We start from the raw sequence: 24,556 nt of genomic DNA on the forward strand, positions 1-24,556 counted from the left end.
TATCTGAAGCTGCATCGGTTTTTAATGATAGTTGTGAATAGGAGTGCTGGATTGGGGCTGGGCTCCACACACAGAGCTGGGGTATGAGATGCTGAATTGGTTTTCAATTGTAGTTGGGACGAGGAGTTTGTCAAAATTGTTGGGCGAAATGGAGCTAGTAGTATTTTGGACGTTTGAGGTCTCCTAGATGGAATATAATCTAGTCTTGCAAAATAGTCTCTGTGTGTTTGTATGTTGTGAGCCCATCTCATAGGCGTGAGTTAGTAGTAAGGTGATATTATATATTTAAGGCGGATATTTTTATGGGACGTGACAGCACTTTTTTTTTATAAAATAGTCTGCGATGAAGTTTACAGAATAAATATTCACTTATTTTCCTATTTTCTTGAAAACGATAAAAATTAAACTCGGTATGTCAAAGTGCAATTGATTGATCGTTAATATCAGCTAGATCTTAATATCATCCTCAGTTAAACTGTCTGACAGGGCAAAAATTCAAATGTTACGTATAATTCTTTCTCTTAAATATCAATAATTTTGTTTAACTGAAAAAATAATAAACAGTTATCGTTAGCAATTATCTGTAGATAAAGATAAAATAATACAGAATCTTATTAATATTGAAAGAAGGAAAATAGATACATCCGATTAGAACCGGAATAGCCAAGACCGCCTTTCTTTTCTTCATCTTTCCTGGTTGCATGATGGCTTTGCTATCTTTTGTTAAACCGTTGCATCCTTTAAAATCTAAGATTTAAATTTGTTATCACCACCTCGATAACCCTGATTTATAAATTTTTGCATTCCCTTGTCTTTATTTATTTAATTTTTTTCAAAAAACACAAAAAAAAAATTAATAGCTTCATATCAAGCCAATTCATCTACATAAAACTTGGGAACGTTAGAGAATGTTGTGTTATGCGCGCACCGCACCAAATGTTTTGTTTTAGAAAAAGGAAATTAACTATAGACAATTATTTTACCAATTATATTTCTATGTACCAGGGCATTCAAAAAGTCCTGTCGTTTTTCGTTTGTTCGTTGTTTGTTTTGATTCTAGAGTGTTTGCTAATTAATTCCGTTCAATACAACTTTTATCCATGTAAACACAAATGTTTATACTTTATGAATAGGAGGCTAAGGAGGATTAATTTAATGCAGTCACCATCCAACTGTCTAGTTAAAATGATTCCAGTTGAAACTCAAATTCGATCGATTTTGCTCTATGAGTTTAAACTTGGCTCAAAAGCTGCCGAAACTGCTAGAAAAATATGCTCCGTGTTTGGGGAAGATGTGCTGTCTGAGCGGAAGGCACAATTTTGGTTTTCAAAATTTCGTGGAGGCGACGAGACACTAGAAGACGAGGCACGCTCAGGTCGACCAACTGTAGTTGATAAGGAGGACGTTCGAAGAGTAGTAGAGTTGGATCCGCGTCAAAGTTGTTCAGAGATAGCCTCTCAACTTAATATCTCAGCCACCACTGCCTGGAATTACCTTAAAGAACTGGGAAAAGTGAAAAAACTGGATAAATGGATTCCTCGTAAGCTTTCAGATGCCAATATGCTTGTTCGCTTGACAACTGCATCTTCGTTAACTTCCCGCTTGAAAGTCGAACCCTTTTTGAATCGAATCATCACCTGTGATGAGAAATGGGTGTTGTACAACAACTTCAGACGATCATATCAGTGGTTGTCGGCAGATGAGAAACCTAAACAATTTCCAAAACCAGATCTCCATCCAAAGAAAGAAAGCCAAAGGTATAGTGCATTTTGAGATTCTGAATCAAGGGCAAACCATCACTGCAGAAGCATACTGCAATATACTGGACCATTGCCAATCCAAGCTTAAGACTTTTGATCCCTGCTTAGTCAACAGAAGAAGACCTTTGCTTCTTCAAGACAACGCTCGACCACACACCGCCAAATTGACCAGGGAAAAATTGACAGAAATAGGCTGGGAAGTTTTGCCTCACCCACCATATTCCCCTGACCTGTCACCCACTGATTATCACCTATTCAGAGATCTCGACAACAATCTGAGACCAAAATGTTTTCAAGACCGTGACAACCTAATTCACGAACTGACCACTTATTTTTGCAGTAAAAATCAACAGTTTTTTAAGGAAGGAATTGGGGCTTTACCATCTCGTTGGGAGAAGGTTACCGACTGTAACGGTGGATATTTTGATGAATAAAGGTGATTATTTGAAAATATTTATTTATTTATAATTTCCCCCAAAAAAACGACAGGACTTTTTGAATGACCTGGTACAATAAGAATAAATTGTACATTTGGGCTGATGATGGAAAAATGAAACCTTTTAATGTCAAAGATTGGAAGAATAAAATAAAAAATTAATAATAAATGAAGTTTGGAGTCACCACATGTGCTATAGGAAATTTTGAGCAAGAAATAAGGTTAAAATGTGCTGTTAATAATACTTCAACATAAGTTTATTAATAAGTTCTCAACTTTTCGGTCCGTTAAGCCATCCTCCACAAAATCCGAAGTGATAATTAAGCTACAGTACGTAACCACATAACTAAAAATAAAGTAATTAATGTTTGTCTACTGTGTGTATGGCTGATAGATGTTTAAAAATGTAATATAGGATCATCATGAAGACAAATGAAATTTCCTTCAATTTAGGTAATGTCTAATATCATGAAAAAACTTTTGATAATTTTTTTTAATTATGTATTTTATAATAACAATTTTAAGTCCATGCAGAATTTTGACTAGAAAATGGCTTGTAATGCCGAAATATTGTTAACACATTTACGATAATTTTGTGGTGAAGTATTGACATCCTATTTTAATTTATTGCATATACCCGAGTGAAATCGGAATTAAATGAACTAGTAAATTACAGTTTAAATCAGCATAAATTACAACTGATCGATGAAAGATTTTTTAGGAGATACGTCGTATTATTTTGCTGAGGCACCCAGTTCAAATGGCAGTCTCGAAAATATTTTCGACCAATTCCCTTAAATCAGAAAATAAAATAGTAGCACACTACAGCGGATGAAGAAAATTTAAAATATAAGTCTGGTGATGTGTGCATATGGCATAAAACCATGAGCCACTATTTTTGTTATTTTCGAAAAACATATAATGACCGTAGAACACAATTTTTTTTTATTTTAGTGTTACTATAAAAAATTGTATTTTAGGGTTTCTCAGGCTGGGAATAACGAATTTTTTTTTTCTAGCCAAGAATACCACAGTTTAACAAAAGATTATATAGCAGTAATGCAATCGGGAAGTTTTGGGCAGCAGTTAGAATCAAATATTTCTAATTTTCATTTTTTCTCCTTAATTAATTTATAAACCTTTTTAATATTGCGTATTTATCTAATATTTATAATTAATATAACAATATATAAATAATAACAATATAAATTATTTATTTTTATTTTTGTCAAATAAACTAGATTAAAGATAATTTAGAGGAAGATGTATCTGAAGCCATGTGGGGCTATTCCAATGAGGATGAAAAATAGCTTAAAGGTCATTCAATTGTTCTTAAAAATGCCGAGTTTCATCAAAATTGTAAGTTTTTAAGAAAATGGAAAAATGTGGGGAAAAATATGTAATTTTCAGTTTGATTATTTGTTTGTGAGCTAGGCTGTTCATAGACACAGACACAGACACACACACACTCACAATCCATAGAGCAAAACTTGGTTTTTTTACTCAAAATATGTATTTCTGTCAAACCCTCGATGGCAATACCTTCTATTAGTTATATATTACATATTTAGGTTAAGTAAAAATGAATTAATAATAAGAACCTAGATTTAAATTTAATTTATCTTAATTTTTTTTAATTTACTTATGTTTAAAAAAAAGAATATATATACCTCAGACATGTTGAAATTCACTGCTGATTATGAATTACAAAAGAAACAACGGTCCATAAATAATTTAAAAAATTAGGTCATGGTTCATTAAGTTCTATGTTAGTCGCAGTCTAATAGCCCAATAGGTTCCTAGTAACACGTGCCATTTAATTTTACTGTAAAAATAAGAGAGATAAAAATACATACATTTTTAGTCGTTGTTAATTCATATGCTTATTTAAAATCCACTCTTGTAAACGCACTAACTGCAAAGTCCTTAAATGACGAATTCTTAAAAAGTCTTCCTCCTAACGTACCTGTAATTTTGATTATCTACAATAATTAACCCTCCCACATTTTTATTTTCTCCAGGTTAAAGAACACATTTCGGGAAACAAGAGTAATAATATAGAAATATTATATGCCGTTATATTAAGTAATGTATTAACTATTTGAAAGTATTCTAGAGTGAGGAAAAACGGATTATTAAAAGATCTGTTCTAACTTGAGTTTGTCTGTGTGACCGCATGTGCGGTGGGGTTTCCCTTTTTTAACTCAAAAATATTATTTAGTGTTTTCATTAATGATTCAATAACAATGTAGCTTTCAATAGATGCTTAAGGGCAGAATGTAGATTATAGATTTGTAATAATTTTAGTACCTTAAAAATATTTAGTATTTAGAATTATAAAAAGTACTTTTCTAGGAACCGTTGAAATTGTAGGTAATGAAATTTTCAACAGAAAGGCTCCTTTAGAAAATTAGCACGAGAAAGTATTACCAAGTTGGGTAATAAACACTGAACCGACGGATAAACGTCCAAGGGCTAGTGGTAATTCCACTGTTGAATTTGGGATCAGCCCATTTCTAGATACTACAATTGGCTTTACCACTAAACATTCCAAATGGTACAGCACCTGTATGAAGTATACCTTCAACCGCATTGTAAGACACACTTCACTTTTGGTTGGCTGGTTGGGTTGGAGTGGACTGTATAATTGAAAATGAACATGATTAAATGAAAAATAAAATTCTATTCTTTTATGTTACAAATGGTGTAGTGGGTGGCCGAAAGAAAACATTATGATTATTAGTAGAATTTTGTATGACTGGGCTATGGAAATTGTAGATCTAACATTAAGGTGGTTGATGATGATGTGGATGTAAACTATTGCTAGATGGACTTACTTCTTTCTTCCTTCTTCCCCCCGCATCTCCAAGCATCTCCTCTCTCCTGCTGGAAACCACTGAAGTAACTCTCCTCACTCATGTGGATATTGATGATTAGTGAACAAAAATAGAGGATGGACGCTTCTCTGGTTGAGACAAGATGGCTATCTCACACTCGTCTGGGTTGCTTCTCTGGCCACCAAGCGTTGGAGGAGGCAAGCTTTTGATGCTGGCCACATGGGCGCTACTGGTCCAAATACATGGAAGCCTTCTGATTCAACCTTTCCGTTGCCGTAGGTTACCAGAACAGCATCTTTAGAAAATTCGTATGGGAAAATATTGCTAAGTTGGGTTGTAAGTGAATGTTGTGTGATGTGCACTCAACACTAGATTGTGTACATTTACTTGTCTATATATGGAATATACAGTAAGGGAAAGTATTACCATCGTGTAAAATTTCGAATACCAGTTTTTGACGGAAATTCACGTTTTCCGGGTCCAAATAACACAGTCTCGCAAAATGGTCATTGGGTCAGTGTGAACAGTCTAGCTCAAAAATGAAAAGTCATATTAACTCAAATTAAATATTTCATCAAATTTTTCGTAAAAATCGCCTGACCAGAGGAACAATTTTATAGACTCGATTTTTCATTTTTCTCAAAATTTGCTAAAACGATTTTGATTACATTCAGAATATTAATCTAAAATTAGGTGGTCTTTAATAGCAGATAGGTTTTATCCTTACTAAAATGGTCTAGCAGAAGAGCTTCAATGCCCAAGTTTTTAAAATTCTTCATTTAAAGTTTTTTTAATCTTATTTTTTTAAAAAATACGAATTCCCTTGTTAAAAATAGAAATATTTAACAATGGAGAAAGGAAAATATTAAAGAATTGTGTGAATAACCAAAGGAGAAAAATGAACTTGGTACATTCCTTCTGATTATTGGGTAGGACAAGGAAACAATGAAACTAAATATAAACGCGTTAATAAACTCCAGCAAGGAACTAGGTCTCGAAATAACTACGGATAAAAAAAAAAAAAAAAAAAAATTGTTAGCAGAAGAAACGAGAGAAATTTCCGTGGTATATAGAACGAAATCGGTTTGAAAAAGTAGGTAGGTTTAGGTATTCAGGTCATACGGTAACTAGAAATAAATTTATGTGGAAATAAAAGCGAGATTGAAGGTGGAAAATGCTTGGCATAGTTCAATTTCGAAACTAATTAGCTTCTACCCTAACGTAAAAATTAGAATTTACAAAGCTATTATCCTTCCCTCTGTTCTTTATGGATGCGAGAGAGACGTGGTGTCTTACACTGAGAGATGAAAAGCGCCTTAAGGCTTTCAAAAATAAAGTATTACGTAAAACATTCGAGAATTTTGAGGGATACACAACGCTGAATTAAGGGAACAGCACCTGGTAAATATTAATCAGGTTATGCATTGCGGCGAATAAGCTAGGTATATGGCTTAGTTATGAGAGGACACATTTTAAAAACATTGAAACGACGGATAAGCGTACGAGAGGTAGACCTAAACGTAGATTGGAGGATCGCTGTAAATTTGATATAGTAGAATTGGGTTTGGGTCACTGGAAGGATGTGTGTAGAGAGTGATTGGTGGTTTCGGCATCGAACCTTCGAGTTCCTTATGCCTTTATTATTAATATTTATTTGTTTTCCCTCTGCACGGATTAAGAGCTGACGTGGGGGAGCTGTTTCAACCACCTGCAGTTTGAATTTTAATCAAATATTTAAAAACATCCGCAAGATTCTTTTCGCATCTCAGAGAACCGCTTGTTGAGTTCCTCTTCCTTATCGAGTCCATCTGTTCCACTGTTGACTTCGGGATCAGCACATTTGTAGATATGATAATTGGCGTTACCGTTTCAGATTCAAAATAATACAACTTTTTTGGTTCGGCATCCAATTCCTGACATTTCTTCAATTTTCCTCCCACAGTGGAGTAATACCTACAATCTTTGGTTTCTTTTATTTTTCGTTTATGAGAAGTATGTCTGGTCTATCATGGTGCAATCTGTGGTCAGTTGTAATGGATTTTTTCAATACAGTTTGATGGGGGTCTATTGAAGTATCCTACTTCCATTATTCTTATAATATGGCTCTCCGCTAAGGTCTTATGGAAAATTTTCGCCACATTATTATGTCTATGGAGGTACTCCGTACCCACTAGCACTGTGCATCCAATTTTGAATTCATCCATTTTGCTAAGGTTCAGTGCGGTTAGACCATAATCTATCGTAACATTTTCGACATAAACACTTGTGGTTTTTGAATGCAAACATATGGACGTAGCGATAATTCCTGCTTGCAACATGCGTCCTCGTCCTCCTTATTTCCTGGATAAATTAAGTCTGGATTTGGAAGATGTGGGATGGTGGACCCGCTCTTGCGTAAGTGTCGTTCGATGACGATTTATTTCTTGTAGGCTGGTATTTGAACACAGTAGAATACCAAAGCTGTAGCTTAGCACTGGTATGCCCCAAGTACTGATGGCCTTGATTTTCCGTTTTATAGATAGTTGAGTCTTCAATAATTTTCGGAGCCTCGTTCTCAAAATTTTTATTATTTTTAAATCTTTGGATCATATATTCTGCACATCCATCTTTGGGAGTATATAAGTCTTAGAAACCTTCTGTGGTTACCATCTTGTATATTCTGGAAGCCATTGGCAAGTAATTCATACAAACTCCGAAATATTTAACCAGTAATTCTGAATTCCGTCAGAGCCAGGCGCCCTCCAATTATTCATATTCCTGACTTTTTCTGCTACGTCGTCACCTGTTATAGTTACCTCAGGCATCTCTGAAGCATTCTCAAAACTTCGTATTTCCTCTTCTATCCGTTTTCGTCGTGGTTAGTAGATTTTTCGCACGCACCCTTCCAGTAAGCTTCAATATCATCGGGGTAATAAATTGTCGATTTCACCTTTTTGTCAAGGCTTCTATAAAATTGGCGTTCATTCTGTTAAAATAGCTGATTCTGATGTCTGCGCAAAGCTGCCTCATTATATCTGCGTACCCGGTTTGCATAAACTGTTAACTTTTGTTTCAAGCTATCCAAATGTAGCTTCAGCCTATCAAATAATTCGGATTCCAGTACTGTACCCAGGTACTTGTACAATAACCTCGTCTATATTTTTCTTTGTCTTGGGTCTTGTATTCTGAGGACTTCTAATATAATTTGAAATGACACCAATTTTTATCACGTAAGTTGTTAAATTTCCGTTTTATTTTGTCTACCATCCTCTACTTTTTCATTATTTTATTCCAAGCTCTACCATAACTATTTTGGCAGCGATATATAGCCAGTGTGGAATATCTAGAAGTCCATTTATTAGGCCTAAATGTTCCTGGGTCACGTATTCATCACATTGGTTAACTTCTTATTGTATGGTACTCGTGGTAATGGCGATCTTTCTTGAAGCGTTATCCCATCAAACAGCCCATGCTCAGTCAAAACAGATTGACGTAATCTGTTTTTTAATTCGGGGTCAATCTCCATTTGTTTATTCCTCACATCTATGCCAATTTATGAACTGATTCTAGCTGCGGGCTCTGGATCCATTCTTATATTCTATCATCATTTTCAGAGGCTATTAATCTATGAGCTTCCTCTTTAAGTTGTTGGAGGTCTATGGAAGGCAGAAGCCTTCTTGATAAAATCACTCAAACCTGATCATTCAGCCTTTGCATGCTTACATTTACAGTTGGAAATTATACACACTCCTATATTTCTGTATGTTTCGGAATGTCACTACTACTAAACGTTAAACATATTCACATACAGACCTTCCCGTGTGGGAGATTAGTCTTTTTAGCGGGGACTAGTCCAACCTTAAAACCGGCTGGTATTTAGTTTTCCACAATTCCATATCTCGAGCATGCCTCATCTTGAACTGCCACACTGTTTTATTATTTCGTCGGCCCAGCGCTTGCGTTGTCGTCTCCTTCGTCTCTTCCTATCCCAGGGAACCCATTGTGAAGCTCGCCACGCCCAGCTATCATTTCTGATATGGAAAACTGATATCCTCATGAGATGGACCACCCATGTCTACTACCGTAGCTTCTGGCGTCGTTAACCATGGTTTCTTTTCTTAATCGAACCGAGATAACTCTATCCCTTAGAAAGACTCCAAGAATTATACGTTCCATTCTTCGTTGACAGACGTTAATCTTCCTCTCTATATTCTTAGTCAGAGACCATTTGGTCATGCCCATTTTCATATGTCTAATAGTTTCCGAAGGGCTATTGGTCATTATGACAGTTTTTGAGAGTTCAATGTCAATCCATGGAGAAAACTTTTTTCTTTTAACTGATTGATCATTAGCACTATTTCTTCCTCTGAGCTTGCTATCAAAACCATGTCGTCTGCGAATTTCAAGTGTTCAGCTTCATTCCATTTTGTGAGAACTTCATGTCTTCCCAGTCTAAAGATTCGAAGATTTGTTCTAGCTCTGCTATAAAAATATTTGGTGATAGGGAATCTCCCTGCCTGACTCGGTTACTTATAGGGAATATTTTTCATTTTGATATTAAATGATCAATCACCGACATGCTTTTTCAAAACCCTGCTTGATCTTTTGGTAGGGCTTCATCTATTGCTTTTGACATTCTGGCGCATATTATTTTTGAAAAGAGGTAACATAAAGTGAAACCAAATTAAATAGGCCGGTAGTTGTTGGTATTTTTCCTATCACCCTTCTTATGGATCAGAATTAGCTAATATTAATTGCCACCAAGTTTTACACTGATAGACCGAGAACAATCAAAATCGTTAATGGCATTTTCGAGGCATTAAAAAAATATGTATATAAAAAACGATTCCATGAAATTGAACTTCCAGATAGACAAAGCATTTGCTGTCACATCCCAGAAATACACATGTCCTATATACGAAAAATAAATCTCATATTAGAAAAAAATTTATATATCCATTTTTTCTCTTTCCACATTACATTTTACGACCTAATATGTTATATATTTTAACGGCATATAGTACTTCTATATTAGTACTCTTATTTCCAGAAATATTTAGGTTATTAACCAGGAAAAAATAAAAATCTGAGAGGGTTAACTATTTCGTAGTACGTTAGAGGAAGATTTGCAGCTGGGACTTTGGCAGCAGTGGTGCGCGTGGAATAATCACCAAATATTTTTAATTTAAATAGGTGTATGAATTAACAATGAATAAAAATACATTTTATTTTGTCTCTCATATTTTCAGTATAGAATTAAATAAGACAAGAGTTACTAAGAACGAAATGGGCAGTTAGACAGTTTGTGACTATAGAAGTTAACGAACCAATATCTTTTTTTTTTTTTTTTTTTTTAATAGACCATTGTTTCTCTTCTAATTCCTGCTCAGTTGTGAATTTCAGCATGTCTCGGGTAAATATATTAGTTTTTATATTTTCTAGAATTAATCAATTTAAAAATAAACTAAGATATATTCAATCTAAATTTAGGTTCATATTATTAACTGATTTTTACTTCCACTTACCTCTACTTGCAAAATGGTCTTTCTGTGTTTCTGTGAACTGCCTAGCTAACGTAGAAAAGGCCGTACGGAACTGAAATTACATATTTAAGGCGGAAATATAGTCTGAGAAGTCTATTTTCTCGAAAACTTCTCTAACGATTTTGATTATACTCAGTATGCCAAACTACAAGGTACAATTGTACTTAATAATGAAAAGGTCTTATGCTCTTTGAAGCAGTCTGACGAGGCTTAGATGTGGATTTTTCAACAAACCTTTCTCAAAAGTACTTTTAATTTTGATAATTTGAAAACAATAAAATGTTTTCATTATTATCAATAATAACCTATAGACAAATACACCATATTAAAGATTTTTGTGAATAAATAAAGGGAAAAATCAAAACATCCGATTCGAACAGTAAAGGCCAACCAAGACTATCCGATCTCTTCTGATAACATTCCGGTTTAAAAAACTCGGGTAACAGTTTAACAAAAGATAACGAGCATCATTTGTTAAACTGTTGAATTCTTGGCAGGTACAAAATTTTTTATAGCGATAACTTTAACTTGGGGAAATGTGTAGAGTGGTAGAGATGGGCAAAATGTTTTTTTTTTTATTTTATACCAGATCGGCCTTGTGGGTCTTACATGGTTGATATAACCGTTCATTTTTTTTTTTTTAATATTTGATTATGGGGGGTATATAGTCTCTTACAAAACGTCACTCTAACTATATACAATGTTATAATTAAAAGAAAATAAATAGATAAGAATAATGCTTCTTAATAACAGACAAAAGAAAAATTATTAATAAAAAAGAACAACATTTGTAGACTTAACAAAACAAACAATTTCCGTCTAGTGGTAAAAAAAAAAAATTAATTTGAAAAAAAAGATGAGAGAAGAAAAAAATAATAATAAGTAAAATAGAAGTAGTGTGAATTTATAACAGTAAATTAATGTCCTGCAGCAGCCAGGGCTTCAGTCTTCGAGTTGAGGTTGGGTTTCCCAAGTTGTAGGTCAATGCTACTTTAACTGTCGGCAACTGGGAGTGGAACTTCATGAACCGTTTTTTGATGTAATCCTCTATTGACTCCATTTGTAATTCCCGATGCAATTGACTATCTTATGAACCAAGGAGCAACGACTGCGATTCTTAGGACTTTATTTTGAAAATATTGTAATTTTTTCCTTTTCGTGAAGGATGCAGCTCTCCAGACCACACAGCCGTACATCAGCAGTGGCCTGAAAAATGTTTTAAATATAAGAACAGCTTTTTCTGGTTTTAATTTGGAATTTCTGTTAAAATAGGATATAGCATTGCTAACCTTGCGTAGGCCTGAGTTAGTATGATTTTGAAATGGTGGTTTCAGGTAAGGCGGCAAACGAGGTGAATTCCCAATTACAATACTGTTTCACTAACATGATTCCATTTCACATTTTTACCTCTGAGGATTAGTTCCGGTGGGTCTGGTGGTCGTCAAAGAGTAAAAACTTTTGAATTACATTTTTTAATATTTAGACTAATCATCCATTTAGTGAAATATTGTTCTAGATCATTAAAGTGACGTTGCAAAGTGTTTCTAGCTATTATTATCTCATCTTGTTGAGAGAACACTGCTGTTTCATCAGCCAACATAGCTATGGAGGTGTTCAGTTGTATTTATTTCACTTATAAGTTCATTTGGGGTGAAGGCAGGGATATGAATTAAAGCAAAATTGGCTGTCCATACTTCATCACAAATTTATTAATGTATTCATAACATTTCGGAGCGTCAAGCCATGTAAAAAAACTGCAGGGACTAAAAATTATTCTAATAAAATACATAATCAAAAATATTAAAACTAACTTATTAATCAAAATTGTTTTCATGATATTAGACTATACCAAAATTGCATGAAATTTCATTTATCTTCATTGATCCTATCTTACAATTTTAACTTCTATCAGTCATACCTTCAGTAAACAAATATCATTTAATTTATATTTATTAATGTGGTTATGTATTGTAGTAGAATAATTGTCCTTACTGATTTTGTGGAGGATGGCTTGACAGGCCGAAACGTTGAAAATTCACTAATAAACTTAAAAATATTAAAGCACATTTTAACTTAATACCTTTTTTTAAGGGGGAGGGGGAGTTTACCAATTTTTCTATTGTCTATTTAGTGAATCCAAACTTCATTTATTACTAATTTTGTGTATACTTCTTTCAATATTTGACGTTTTGTGTTTCATTTCTTCATCTTAAGCCTAAATTTACAATATATATACATTTACTTACATTTTAATCTAACATGGCTGCCAATAAAGTTTAGTTTTTCTTACGAGCCTCCTGAGACTATTCAGCCGTACAACCAAGTTAAGACAGCACAAGACAATGTTCCACAACAATCGGTTGCTACATATGCGTGCGAAGCATGGACCCTTAGGAAGGCATCTGCAGAGTGAATTGATCGTTTTGAAAAGAAAATCCTTAGAGGGTTAGTAGGACCTAAACGAGAGGAAGGAGCTTTCCGCATAAGAACAAACAAAGAGTTCTACTTTGTGTACGGCAATCTAGCTACCTCCCATTTCGCTCAATAAAACATTTGGGACATGCTCTGAGAATGAATAAAAAAAAGGAGGCTTTATCATAGGAAGCTAGATGGGATTAAATAAAGGGGAGGACCGAAGCCAAGATAGATTAATAATGAAAAATAAGATCCAAGAAAAAGTGGAAAATCCAATAGGTGAGGAGCCCGAAGGGATGACAGAAAAGGCGAGCAGGCCAAGAAAGTGCTACACCGTCTGTTGTGTTAATAATGACTGAATCTTATTTGTAAAATATTTATCTGTAGTTAATTTACTAAAATTACATAAGTCTAAAACCATAAGGTGCCAAAATCTGGTGCTTCAAAAAACTTTCATTTAGCACCCTACTTACGTCTCCATCTAGATTAGTGGGCTTTTGTTTAATTTTTTTTTTGAAAAAAAAAATAATCTAAATCAAAAACTATCAAAAAAACATTATTATTTGTCTGTTAATATAAAAGTTGTATTTTAGGGTTTCTCGAGATTGTAATAACAAATATAAATTTTACATTCCATTAACAAAAAAAAGAGTTTATTTTAAAATAATGAAGGCACAATTCAATTGGGAATAGTCGGCCGATTTTGGCTTTTATCGTTCATATTGGATGTGTTGTGCCTTTTTTTTAGCATAAAAAAATTAGGACTGAATTAAAAGATTTTGTCTTTATCTATTGATTATTGCTAATAAGAAATGTTCATTTTTATCGGTTAAACAAAATTAATGGTATTTCTGAGGAAGATTTGTAGAAAATCCGAATTTAAGCCCTGCCAGACTTTTTCTATGAGAATAAGACTTAGCTGATATTAACAACCATTCGTTTGTACTTCAACAAACTATGTTTAATTTTGATTTGACATTTTTTTTTTCAGATAATCGAAAAGTATGTGAAATATTTATGCTGTAAACTGGCACTTCCGGTCAGTCTATTTTATAAAAAAAATTATGTCACGCCCCATGGAAATACTCGTGTTAAATCCCACTTTCCTACTAACTCATGTTTTTGATCTATGCTGACTTCATACTAACACACAGTGACCATTTTGCGAGGCTTGATTATTTCGACTTAGAAGACCTCAAAAAGTGCATTTTCGTCGAAAACTAAAATTCTAAGTTTAGTACGATCCTAATACACCCCCTTACTATATATTTCATATATAGGCAAGTGAATGGAAAAAATTGTTTTTTTTGATAAATGTTGAAGCTATCAGAGAGTGCTTCACTACCAAGTTATAGAAAGGTCTTCTTTCTCAATGGCATTGAGTCTAAACCATTTTCTTTGGAAAGAGGTGTGAAACAAGAAGATAGCCTCAGTCCATTATTGTTTATGGTATTATGGATGAAGGACTGTAGTCGGTATGTGGAACATGAGGACAGTACAAGTACAGGCGTTTCTATATGCAGACGATATCGTGCTGGTGACAAGACTCGGGGGAAACATTGCAACAGGCCCTTATTGAATGGAAAGAAGAACTCACTCAAGGAATGAGTATTGAAAGCCGCAAGAGCAAGGTTATGACTGTTGCCAGAGCTGAAGTGGACGTGGGTAATATAAGAATAGTGTGCAATGATGAAGTATTGGGAAAGGTGGACTACAATTTAAACCTAGGAACAATTTTCAATAAATATGGTAAAATAGGCCATGAAGTATCCAACAGGATAAATAAAGCAAATACTATTTATTACCAGATATGCAATACTATTGTAAGAAAGATGGAGGTAGTTAAGGACATCAAACTCCACATTTTTAAAACAACATTTCTTCTATTCGGCAGTGAAAGTTGGGTCATCCAAGACAAGTATTTGAGTAGGATTACGGGGAAGAATATTGGACAAAACTAGGAGATAAAGGATAAGGAATGAAAGAATAAGAGAAGAACTTCAGATCTCTTTCAATGAAATCAATGGCGAAACACAGACGATATGGACACATCAGTAGAATGAGGGAAGACCAAGTGCCAAGAAAATGTATGGAGTCGAGGCCGAACTAGAAGTAGCTATATGGGGCGTATCCAACGACTAGGTATGGAAAGAAGAAAAACGCTGACTCAGATATAGGAAGGTCAATACTTGGTATAATCTATTAGCCATCGTTAACTGTTTGGCATAATCATTCAATTTTGATCAGTATTAAATTCAGTAATGAAATTGTGAGCCCATTGTTAATAATAATTTACCTCTCAGAATTAACGAAGGTGTGAAACCCTCGATAACAACTAGCCAATTGTTAATAATTTCACAATATTGTCAGGGACAGGTAGATAGGAAGAAAACTCATAATTCTAAGAATATCACCAGATTGCTTTGACATTCTCTAAGTCCTTTTAATTCTATGAAAATTTTCATTTCTCGAGTAAGAGTTTGAAGGTCTGCTTATAATTTGTTTTCTCATTATGGAAACTTACAGTTAGTACAAATCTCAAGAAATTGTATTGTCAGGGAAATATTTATTTTATTTTTCCAACCATTCCAACCCTCACGTGTTAGCAGCTTTAAAGTTTGTTTTAATTCATCATCCTTTTCCTCGGCTGTTACATTTAGCACAGACTGATACATGTTTGAATGTGCTCCTCTCTATATAATATAATTCAAACGGCTAAAAATTTAAATTTAATTAAATTTCCTGGGAACCATGGTTTGATTGCGAACTAAAAAAAAGTTAAAACGTGCGGGAAGTGCAATTTTTCAGAATTCACACTTAAAATATATACTACTTTTAAAAATATATACGCTGACTCTGTTCAATATAAAAAGCGAAATTATCACAAAAGTATAATCAAACAATTGTTGGACAGCCGAGACTCCTCTTCATTTTGGTCCATTATAAATAAATTTAGAGTAAATAAAAAGCAGTCCTCCCTTATTCTATGTACTCAATGGGAATCCTTCTTTAATGAAATATATCCCATGAGAATGGAATTAAGCATGCATTTTTTTTATGTAACCCAACCTAAATTTGATACCCAAGAACTGAAATGGACCACTCTCTTAAAAAATATAAAGCTGGTAAATCTCCCGGATTCGATAAAATAACGTATGATTTCTTCAAAAATCTGCCCGATAACTAGCTATTGAATATAGAAATGCTGTTCAATAAAATATTGCAGGCTGAAAAACTTCCTAAATTATGAACCAATGCTAAATTGGTTATGGTGCATAAAAAAGGCAATTTGAATAACCTTGGGTTATTTTAGGTGTATTTCTCTAACTAACAGCCTTCTTAAAATCTTCACCACCATTTTATATAATAGGTTATCGATCAGGTACCAAGAAACTGATGCCATTCCAAAATCTCAATTGGGTTTCCGGCAGGACAGAGGCTACATGGACAATATTTTTGTTTTTTGTCCTTCTCACAAATTAATTTATTAAAACATGCACCTACTGCTTACTAAATATTCCTAGATTTTCGAACATTCAGTCTCGCATTCTAAACTTTGGTGCAGACTTTTCTCTCAATGGGAATAAGGGGCAAATTCCTTAGAATGCTCGAATATTTATATTAAAATCTAACCATGTAGGTAAAATGTAGCAGCCATTTGAGTGACCCAATAGAAATTACTATGCAATACAATAAGGTGTTCTCCAGGGAGATATATTAAGCCCCCCGCACTTTTTAACCGTGAGATGTATCAAGCATCGTGGCAGTACTGAGTACCTGTGTGAAGGCTAAAATAATCTCGCGGGAGGCAAGAAACTTTAAGAGTCGACTATGTTGAGTTGTATCCTACGCTGTACCCATTTGGGTCAAAAAGCACATAGAGGAATTGGAAAATACACAAGCGAGGTACTTACAAGTGACTATTGTTTTTAAAACGTAACACCCCACACTTTATGGTAAGACTAGAAGAGGCACCCATTTCTGTAGGGTATCACGTTTTAAAGGAAAGTCTGTCCTGGCTAATAAAAATACTTAACATGAGTTGTACTCGCTTCGTGAAACAATGTTATATTGTAAAATTACTGCAGCTGGACAGTAACAACCGTTTGAGTCTGCAATATAATTGGGTGACACAGATAAGAAAAATATTAGGAAGCTTCGAAATGTTTGACCCGATACTACTTAATGATCCGGTAAATATCAAAATTAGAATGGGGAAGGTCTTGGATAGATACAGGGAATTTGTCAAGGATAAAGACCTCTTGTTATTAAGAGAATCGACCTATAACCTGTGGTACAGTAGGGTCTTCATCAAAACGGATGCTCCTCAAAGCTACGTATAAATCAGCTGTCCTATTACTCACTTGCGAATAATTGCCCAACTACGACTCTCCGGTAAATATGTAATTAATCTAAGAGTCGGTTCACACAAATTTAATATGGACCCATAGAAGCTTTTAATGGAATGGCACTGGAGAATAGTTTCCATTTTTTAACAAATTGCCCTGCAAATCATGGGAACTCGTCCGATGGGGGGAGTCCGATACATGCCGAAACTAAGCAGTAAGTTCTGCTTTCTTTTTTCTTATATCTATAAGTAGGCTATCCGGTTTATTATGGCTTACTTTGTGGTCCGTAATTATTGATTCGTCCCAATAGAGCTTGAGAGGACCTTTTTGGAGGAGTCTATTTGGGTGGTACTTGTAGTATGGGATCTTATCATCAATTAACTTGTACTTTATCACGAGAACCTGATGCAAAATTTTGGCCACATTGTTGTGCCTTTGTAAATATTCAGTATCAGCCAACACTCCACAACCACACGTGATACACTGAGCATAATGGACACTTATCCAGTGCTGTTGCGTCTTTTAGCCCATGCTTCCTATATAATCTGGTGGCAATCACTTGATCGCTGTCACGGGGAATAGCCTTCCAGCTTTTAACCATTCAAATGATCTTTCTTTGTCTATGGAGGCTTCGTTCAGTTGGCTATATAATCTCCTATGCACAGACTTGCTTTTCCATTCTACCAGTCGTTCTTTTTTCTGAAACAATGTTGGGCTCATCCGCTTTACTCAGGTTCATTGCAGTCAGTAACAATTCCCAGATAAACACTAGTAGTTTTTGAATGGAAATATTGACGTAGAGATAATTCCTACTTGCGGCACACATTTGATATTAATGAGTCCTCGTCATCTCTCTTTCCTGGATAAATAAAGTCTGGATGTCGATGATATGGAATGGCGGACCCGTTCTTGTTTGAGTGTCGCTCTCACAAGACGACCTATTTCTTGTTGGATGGTATTTGACAACGTAGTATACCTACATGGTAGCTGTAGCTTAGCGCTGGTATGACCCAAGTATTGATGGCTTTTTTTTCTGTTTTCTAGATAGTTGGGTCTTCAATAATATTCGGAGCCTCATTCTCAACATTGTTATTAGCTCTTGTTTCACATCCTTTCCATATTTTGAGGTGCTGCTGTATACCTAAATATTTATATTGTTCTTTGGCTTCTAGTTCCCTAATGTATCCATCTTCATTTATCCTGGACATTGACCACCTTTCCCTTGTTCACATGTAGCACAGCGTATTTATCAAGTCATGACATGCTTATATCTGTGGTATAGGATGACACTATTTCACTCATACTTTGTAAATGGTTGCTTCGTCCTTGAAATTGAGTTTGTAGCCCACCTTGTTCCTCCGCAGTATCCGACTTGATGAGAACATTGCCGTACAAAACTACAACGGGCTAAGGTAATCTCACTGGTATATATCCCTCATAATTTTTATCTGGTTATTACTATGGGTTACTCCTATTTTCAGCTTAGTCATCCAGCCTGCCATCAAATTTGTGAGTTGTTTGTTTACTTTAGTTTGGACCCTATATATTTCTAATACTTCGAGCAGCCAACTGTGTGGTACTGAATCGAAAGCCTTTCTATAATCGATTGATGGCATTGAAAGGTTTCACTGCCTTCTAGACACCTATGCAGAAATGAAGCAACCATTACTAAAAGCTCTGTGCATCCTCTAGCTCCTTTTTTGCTTCCTAGTTGTTCACTGTTAGTAGTTATTATTATTATTATGTGCGGTAACGAAGATAGTCACACTTCATCCTCTTTACCACGAAATAGTGGTGGAATGGAAAGCAGTGTTATTGTAGAAGAGAAGCTTCTATATAATTCAATCCGTTATAAGATTAGCTTATAACTTTTATTATATTTTAATATTATAGTTTTAATTATTTTATAAACAGTTTCCTTGTTTACTAGTTAATTTATTAAAATTTCCTAATTTGCAGATAATGCAGCTGATCATTTTTACACTTCTCAACATCAGATCAATAATTTCAGTACTAGTGGCGACTAACTTGCAAGAAAGCGTAGATCTAATTTCTACATTGGAAACTAGATCTCGAAGAGAAATTCAGAAAACCGATATTCAAGAACCCGTTTTACAGGAGGTTACTGGAGACAAAAATGAAATTCAGAGAACCCTAAAGAAAACAGAAAATCAGGAAATCAACGAAAACTCAGAAAACTATATTATAGCACCTCATTCAGAGGGAAATACACAAAAGGATTACATTAATGTAGGGACAAGAATGATAGAAGATGATAATGATGCCGCTGAAGTGCGAAAACAAGAAGACAAAGGACCTAATTCACAAGATGGAGAAATGCAGGAAAATGAAGATGGTTCAGTTAAGAGAACATTTTACTATGAAGAACGGTATGCTCGAGGGAACCCTTATGTGGTGGTTGATATTCCTAATGATATGTCTCGATTGGTCCACAAACCAGGAGGAATTCTCGTCTTTCTTAATAAAGCTTTCCCTCTTATTTTTAGTTAGCAATGTCATTAGTGGGATAACTCTGTCACAGTCTATTTTATATTATCTATTGGCTCAGTTATGTGAATCAGGTTTTATATTCCATGATATCTTTCTTGATAAAACTGAGAAGTGTTTCTTTGACTTTTTTCAATTCATACTTGAACAGATTGGAATAAAATAAACACTTAAAAAAAAAGAGTAGGTATTATTGTTTTTAGATAATATATTTTGAAATTTCTGTTTCCTGGAAGAGAACTTAATTAATAATTATCGGTGTGATCATCATAATTCAAATCCAGAGTAAGCTTTGACTAATCCTTACATATGGAAAGACTTATCAATGTATTCTGAGTTTTATACTGTCTAAAATCATCTTCATAAGTCTCTATAGGAAATATAATTATAACCAACCAAAATATCTGGTCATCTTGCTGCAAAATCAACAAATGTATTTTCTTATATTTGCAACAACTTTATATTCTTCAATATAGCAAAAACTGTTTCCACATATAAACTTTTTAATAACCTTTTAAGCATATTATATCTTTCTTGATATAGTCAGTAATATTGTTGCATTTATGGATTAAAGCTTTATTTTTTAAATTTAATTTTCTCATTTTTTAATCAATATAATGTTAAAGTAAATACTAGTTTAACGTACAATTGCCAAGCAGATACTGGCAATAATTTAATGTTTTTCTATATTAAGAATAAAAGAAAAAAAAATGATAATTATGATAAATCGAGAAAGATGGATGTGACTCATTAAACATATTAACTATTAGAAAATGGATTATCATATAATTTACAAAAGAGAATTCCTTAATATTTCAACAGGTTTGAACGTTTTTAAATTTCAATCAATGAAAATGCCAAAATATAGGATAAATTAATTTTCTTATTTCTGAACTTATGATCTGTGTTTGTTGTGATATAAATATGTTTATTTTGCATAAAGCCAGCTTTTCTTTTCCTATTCAAAACATGTCGGAATCCTCCATAATATGAGACTTTCGGTCGTAAAACATGGTAACTGACAAAATAAAACTTGTGAAAAATTGATTGTTACGTTATGAAGGTAATATTTGGATGAAATATCTATAGCTTGGATGAAAAAAAAATATCAAAATTATATTTCTCAATTAATTTGATTCCATTGAAAAATAAAACTTACCAGTTGCTACTCACAACATTTTTCTTTTTGTTTTGTGGGTATAAGAACAAATAAATTAGGAGGGATAATTGCAGTTGTTTTTCATCAAAGCGTTACATCCTCTTACATTTTTATGTGTCAGACATCATGTTTAACGTGGCAGTAGCTTCATTTACGCTACATCTACTGTCAACTATCAGGCAAGACCTAATACGACATTACAACCGTAACAGTAGATTCTGTCATGTTCGCCTTAGCAAAAATTTGTATTCTGCGGAATATTATAAAAAATTTGTTAGTTGATTACAAATTATACATTATGTATATGTTTTACTAAATCAAGTTATCATATACTTGACTCATAATTGAAGAAATAGTTAATATGTTCTTTTGCAAAGTAGTTTAATTGAAAAAGAGGCTGTTATAGTTGGTAAGTACAATAAATAGCAGGCATTCAAACCAGGCTAAGAAGTTTAAAAAACGGACATTTTTTCTACTCTATTTGTAGGAGTAACTTGAATCCGATTTTTTTGGATCAATAAACAAAACAATAGTTTGTATCTTCAGCACCACTATAACCCAAAGAGCTCTTGTCAGAACATTTATTAGCATTAAAAATTGTATAATAGGATTTAGGTAGCCATCTTTTACCTCCTGTCGGATTTAAACAAATCGATTTCTTCGTTACTTATTTAATTTTATATAAAGTCAGAGCCGGAGTTCTCATTTTCTGATGCCCGCTTACACCCGAAGACCCCGATGGCGCCGCGACTGCGATACCTCTTAATATCATCTATCGTGGCGTGCAAGATAGAACTTGGACCATCCCTACTACCACGCCACAGTCAATGACTACCTGGCCAGTCTCTAAGGGAGAAGCAACCTTTCTCGAGATCCTAGTGAATTTACATGGTATCCAACATTTTGGTTGCCAGCCAACCTGGACGAGGGAAGCGGTCACAAGACGCAGACGTGACTGCGTTGGCGAAGACGTCACCAGATAAGCAGCATCAATATCCTTGATTTCACATAAGAGTCAAAGTTTTTCTTACCTTATATAACGATTGATCACTGTACTAACATACTAACCCATTTACTCTCTCAGGGATTTCATTTTGGAATCTTAAAATATATGTGCTTATTCATAAGCAGCTTATTATCCCATAATTCAACTTGTTCCACATTAATTTAAATTAAATTTTTAGCATACATTCGGGATACCTGGAGTAAGGCTCGAACAGAAACCGATGTAAACACCTCTAACTAGCTATCAATTTTATTATTTAAAAGAAATTCCCTACACATATCCTACATTTAAACACTTGTGAAATTAGCTTTAAGGATTCATATATTATCAAAAACTTCAATTCACCAAAAAGTATAAGGTACCATGTTTTATGACTGAATACCTTATATATACAGATGGATCTAAATCAGATCAATTATCACCATCACTTTTCGTAACCAAAGATTCAACGCACAAAATTAAACCCTACAAACTTTTTCATTAAATTGATTGAAATGCGCAAGAACTGCTGTTTGTACTTATTATTTTCTTGAAAAATCTGGTAGATATCCGCCACGGAGGTCCATCTGCCACCACCGAACGCCTTCTTCAATCTTTCCTTCACCAGAACCCCACGGCGTCTCTTCATGCCCTGAATCTTGTTCAAAATGCTTCTTTTGACACAGCATATCATTGCAGCTTTTAATAAGCCCACATCCTATCAGTCCAGTAGGTTCTCGTCTACTTTTGCCTCTATCCGTGTCATCAGGTGGTATCCTCATTTACTCACCAGCGAACTAGATCGAAGAAGTCAGCAGGCGCATGAGGATCTATACTTCTTTCTCCGAAGAAGGCCGTCCATGGACCGAACCTCTGTGAGGCTATGTGACACTCTGAAGGACTACTACATGATTCCGGAATAAGGTACATCAGGTATAATAAAGCGTAATTAGTCATGGTTTTAGGAAACTTTGGATATTTTTGAAAGATTTTAGCTTCAGATTATAATAAAAATTTTTTTAATGAGTACACAATGAAGCTCTATGGTGTGTAAAAAGTGCAGTGAAGAGGAAAACTTAGAGTAGAGAGGACCAGGCTGGACAGAAGTAGGAGAGGAGCAGAAGAAACAAGAACGAAGAGGGGCTAGATGCACTTCGACCAAACGAAATCGTAAGAAAAGCCATGAGATCGAGGTCTCATCCCTTATGAACAAGACGAAACCTACGGAACTACATCTCATGGCATGAATCATTCAAATCAACAGCTATAAGTATAAATTAAACAATAATTTATGACAACAATTTATCTGAATCATTACAACCATTTAAATAACATTATATATCAATAAATTGTAAATAAATACTTTGTTCCTTGATGCAGTTTATTTACTATTATATTACCCAATACCAACCTTCATTATATTGTAAAATTAATGGTAAATATTTTATAGAAATAAAGATATTTAATTGGTAAACTGGTAAACACAAAACAAGCCTTTGGAACAGAATCCCATTATAATAATAGCTTTTACAGGACTCGATATAAAATAATTTATTTTTGGATAATTGCCTTCAGCGATTACCCTTGCATCCCGACTAAAGCTTGAGACAGTACATAGCATAACTATAATATAATTTTATATAAGTATTCTTTGGGTCATTTTATTTCTGTTCAGAGATCATAACTATACCAATAACGTAATAACATTACATTATTAACATATTCATTTCTCCACAAGTTAATTAATTACCTTGAAGTTGAGAGTATTTATTTTGTCTTAATTCATTAAATAATCATATCTTTCAATAAATATATGACTTGGAAGGCTGCAGCCGTTAATTAGGCTTCAAAGACGCGAGGGAACAGCTGACGCAGGAACGCTACAATACCTTCGTAATCCTTCATACGTTCTCCCATTCCTTTAGGAACGGGAATGATCAGGACCACTCTTCTCTTGGGATCTTCTCTTTCCCTTATACTTGGTCCCTTTTCATCCACGTCATCAGAATCACTATTTTCTCTCATACCAAGCGGTTGTCTATGTTCAGAAAATTCATTTTGGTTATCGAATATACCTTTCCTGTTCAAACTTTTCCTATAAGGTAACTGATTTCGGTCATCAAATATACCTTTTCGGTACATAATTCTCCTACCAGGTAACTGATTTTGGTCTTCATTCGAGGATGATTCTGGATGTTTATGTCTATTAATATCGACTTGATGATAATTTCTGAGTTTAAATCGAGGTAATTGTAATTCTGATTCATCAGTAGGTTGAAGTCCATGAAACTTTAATCGTTCAGGAAGATTGCCAGGATGGTTCTGTAATGAAAACTGTTCTGGCTTACCAGCTGGTCTGGGTGCATTGATTTTAACAAATGGTTCGGATAATTTTGGTCCATTAAAGGATAATGATTCAGTAAGTTTTTGTCGACCAACATTGAATATTTTACCAAAAATACTTTGTACACTCGAGAGCACAGATCCACCATTAGCATTTCGTTCTCCTGGAAGTTTTTGTTCAACCGATGGCAGTGGTTTGGCTTTAGATTCATTTTCTCTTAATTTAACTTTTATACCGGGTC

General features: G+C 34.2%; 2 protein-coding genes across 2 annotated transcripts in view; one reads left to right on the forward strand and one right to left on the reverse strand.

Moving 5' to 3' along the window:
* The window catches only part of LOC136796199 (spidroin-1-like), a 17,076-nt gene extending 13,189 nt beyond the window's left edge, over nucleotides 1–3,887 (reverse strand). Inside the window, exon 1 of the mRNA XM_067049200.1 lies at nucleotides 3,867–3,887. Within this exon, the coding sequence (XP_066905301.1) occupies nucleotides 3,867–3,875 (9 nt within the window). The 5' untranslated portion in view covers nucleotides 3,876–3,887. The remainder of the gene's footprint in view (nucleotides 1–3,866) is intronic.
* Nucleotides 3,888–10,389: 6,502 nt separating this feature from the next.
* On the forward strand, nucleotides 10,390–20,054 carry LOC106679923 (uncharacterized). Its single transcript, XM_014419322.2, has 2 exons — nucleotides 10,390–10,425; nucleotides 19,279–20,054. Exons 1-2 carry the CDS (start codon nucleotides 10,417–10,419, stop codon nucleotides 19,828–19,830), a joined length of 561 nt encoding a protein of 186 aa, XP_014274808.1. The 5' UTR covers nucleotides 10,390–10,416; the 3' UTR covers nucleotides 19,831–20,054.
* Nucleotides 20,055–24,556: the final 4,502 nt, after the last annotated feature.

Source organism: Halyomorpha halys, unplaced genomic scaffold (assembly GCF_000696795.3).
Source record: "Halyomorpha halys isolate HHAL.00 unplaced genomic scaffold, Hhal_1.1 Scaffold233.1, whole genome shotgun sequence".
Lineage (NCBI taxonomy): Eukaryota > Metazoa > Arthropoda > Insecta > Hemiptera > Pentatomidae > Halyomorpha > Halyomorpha halys.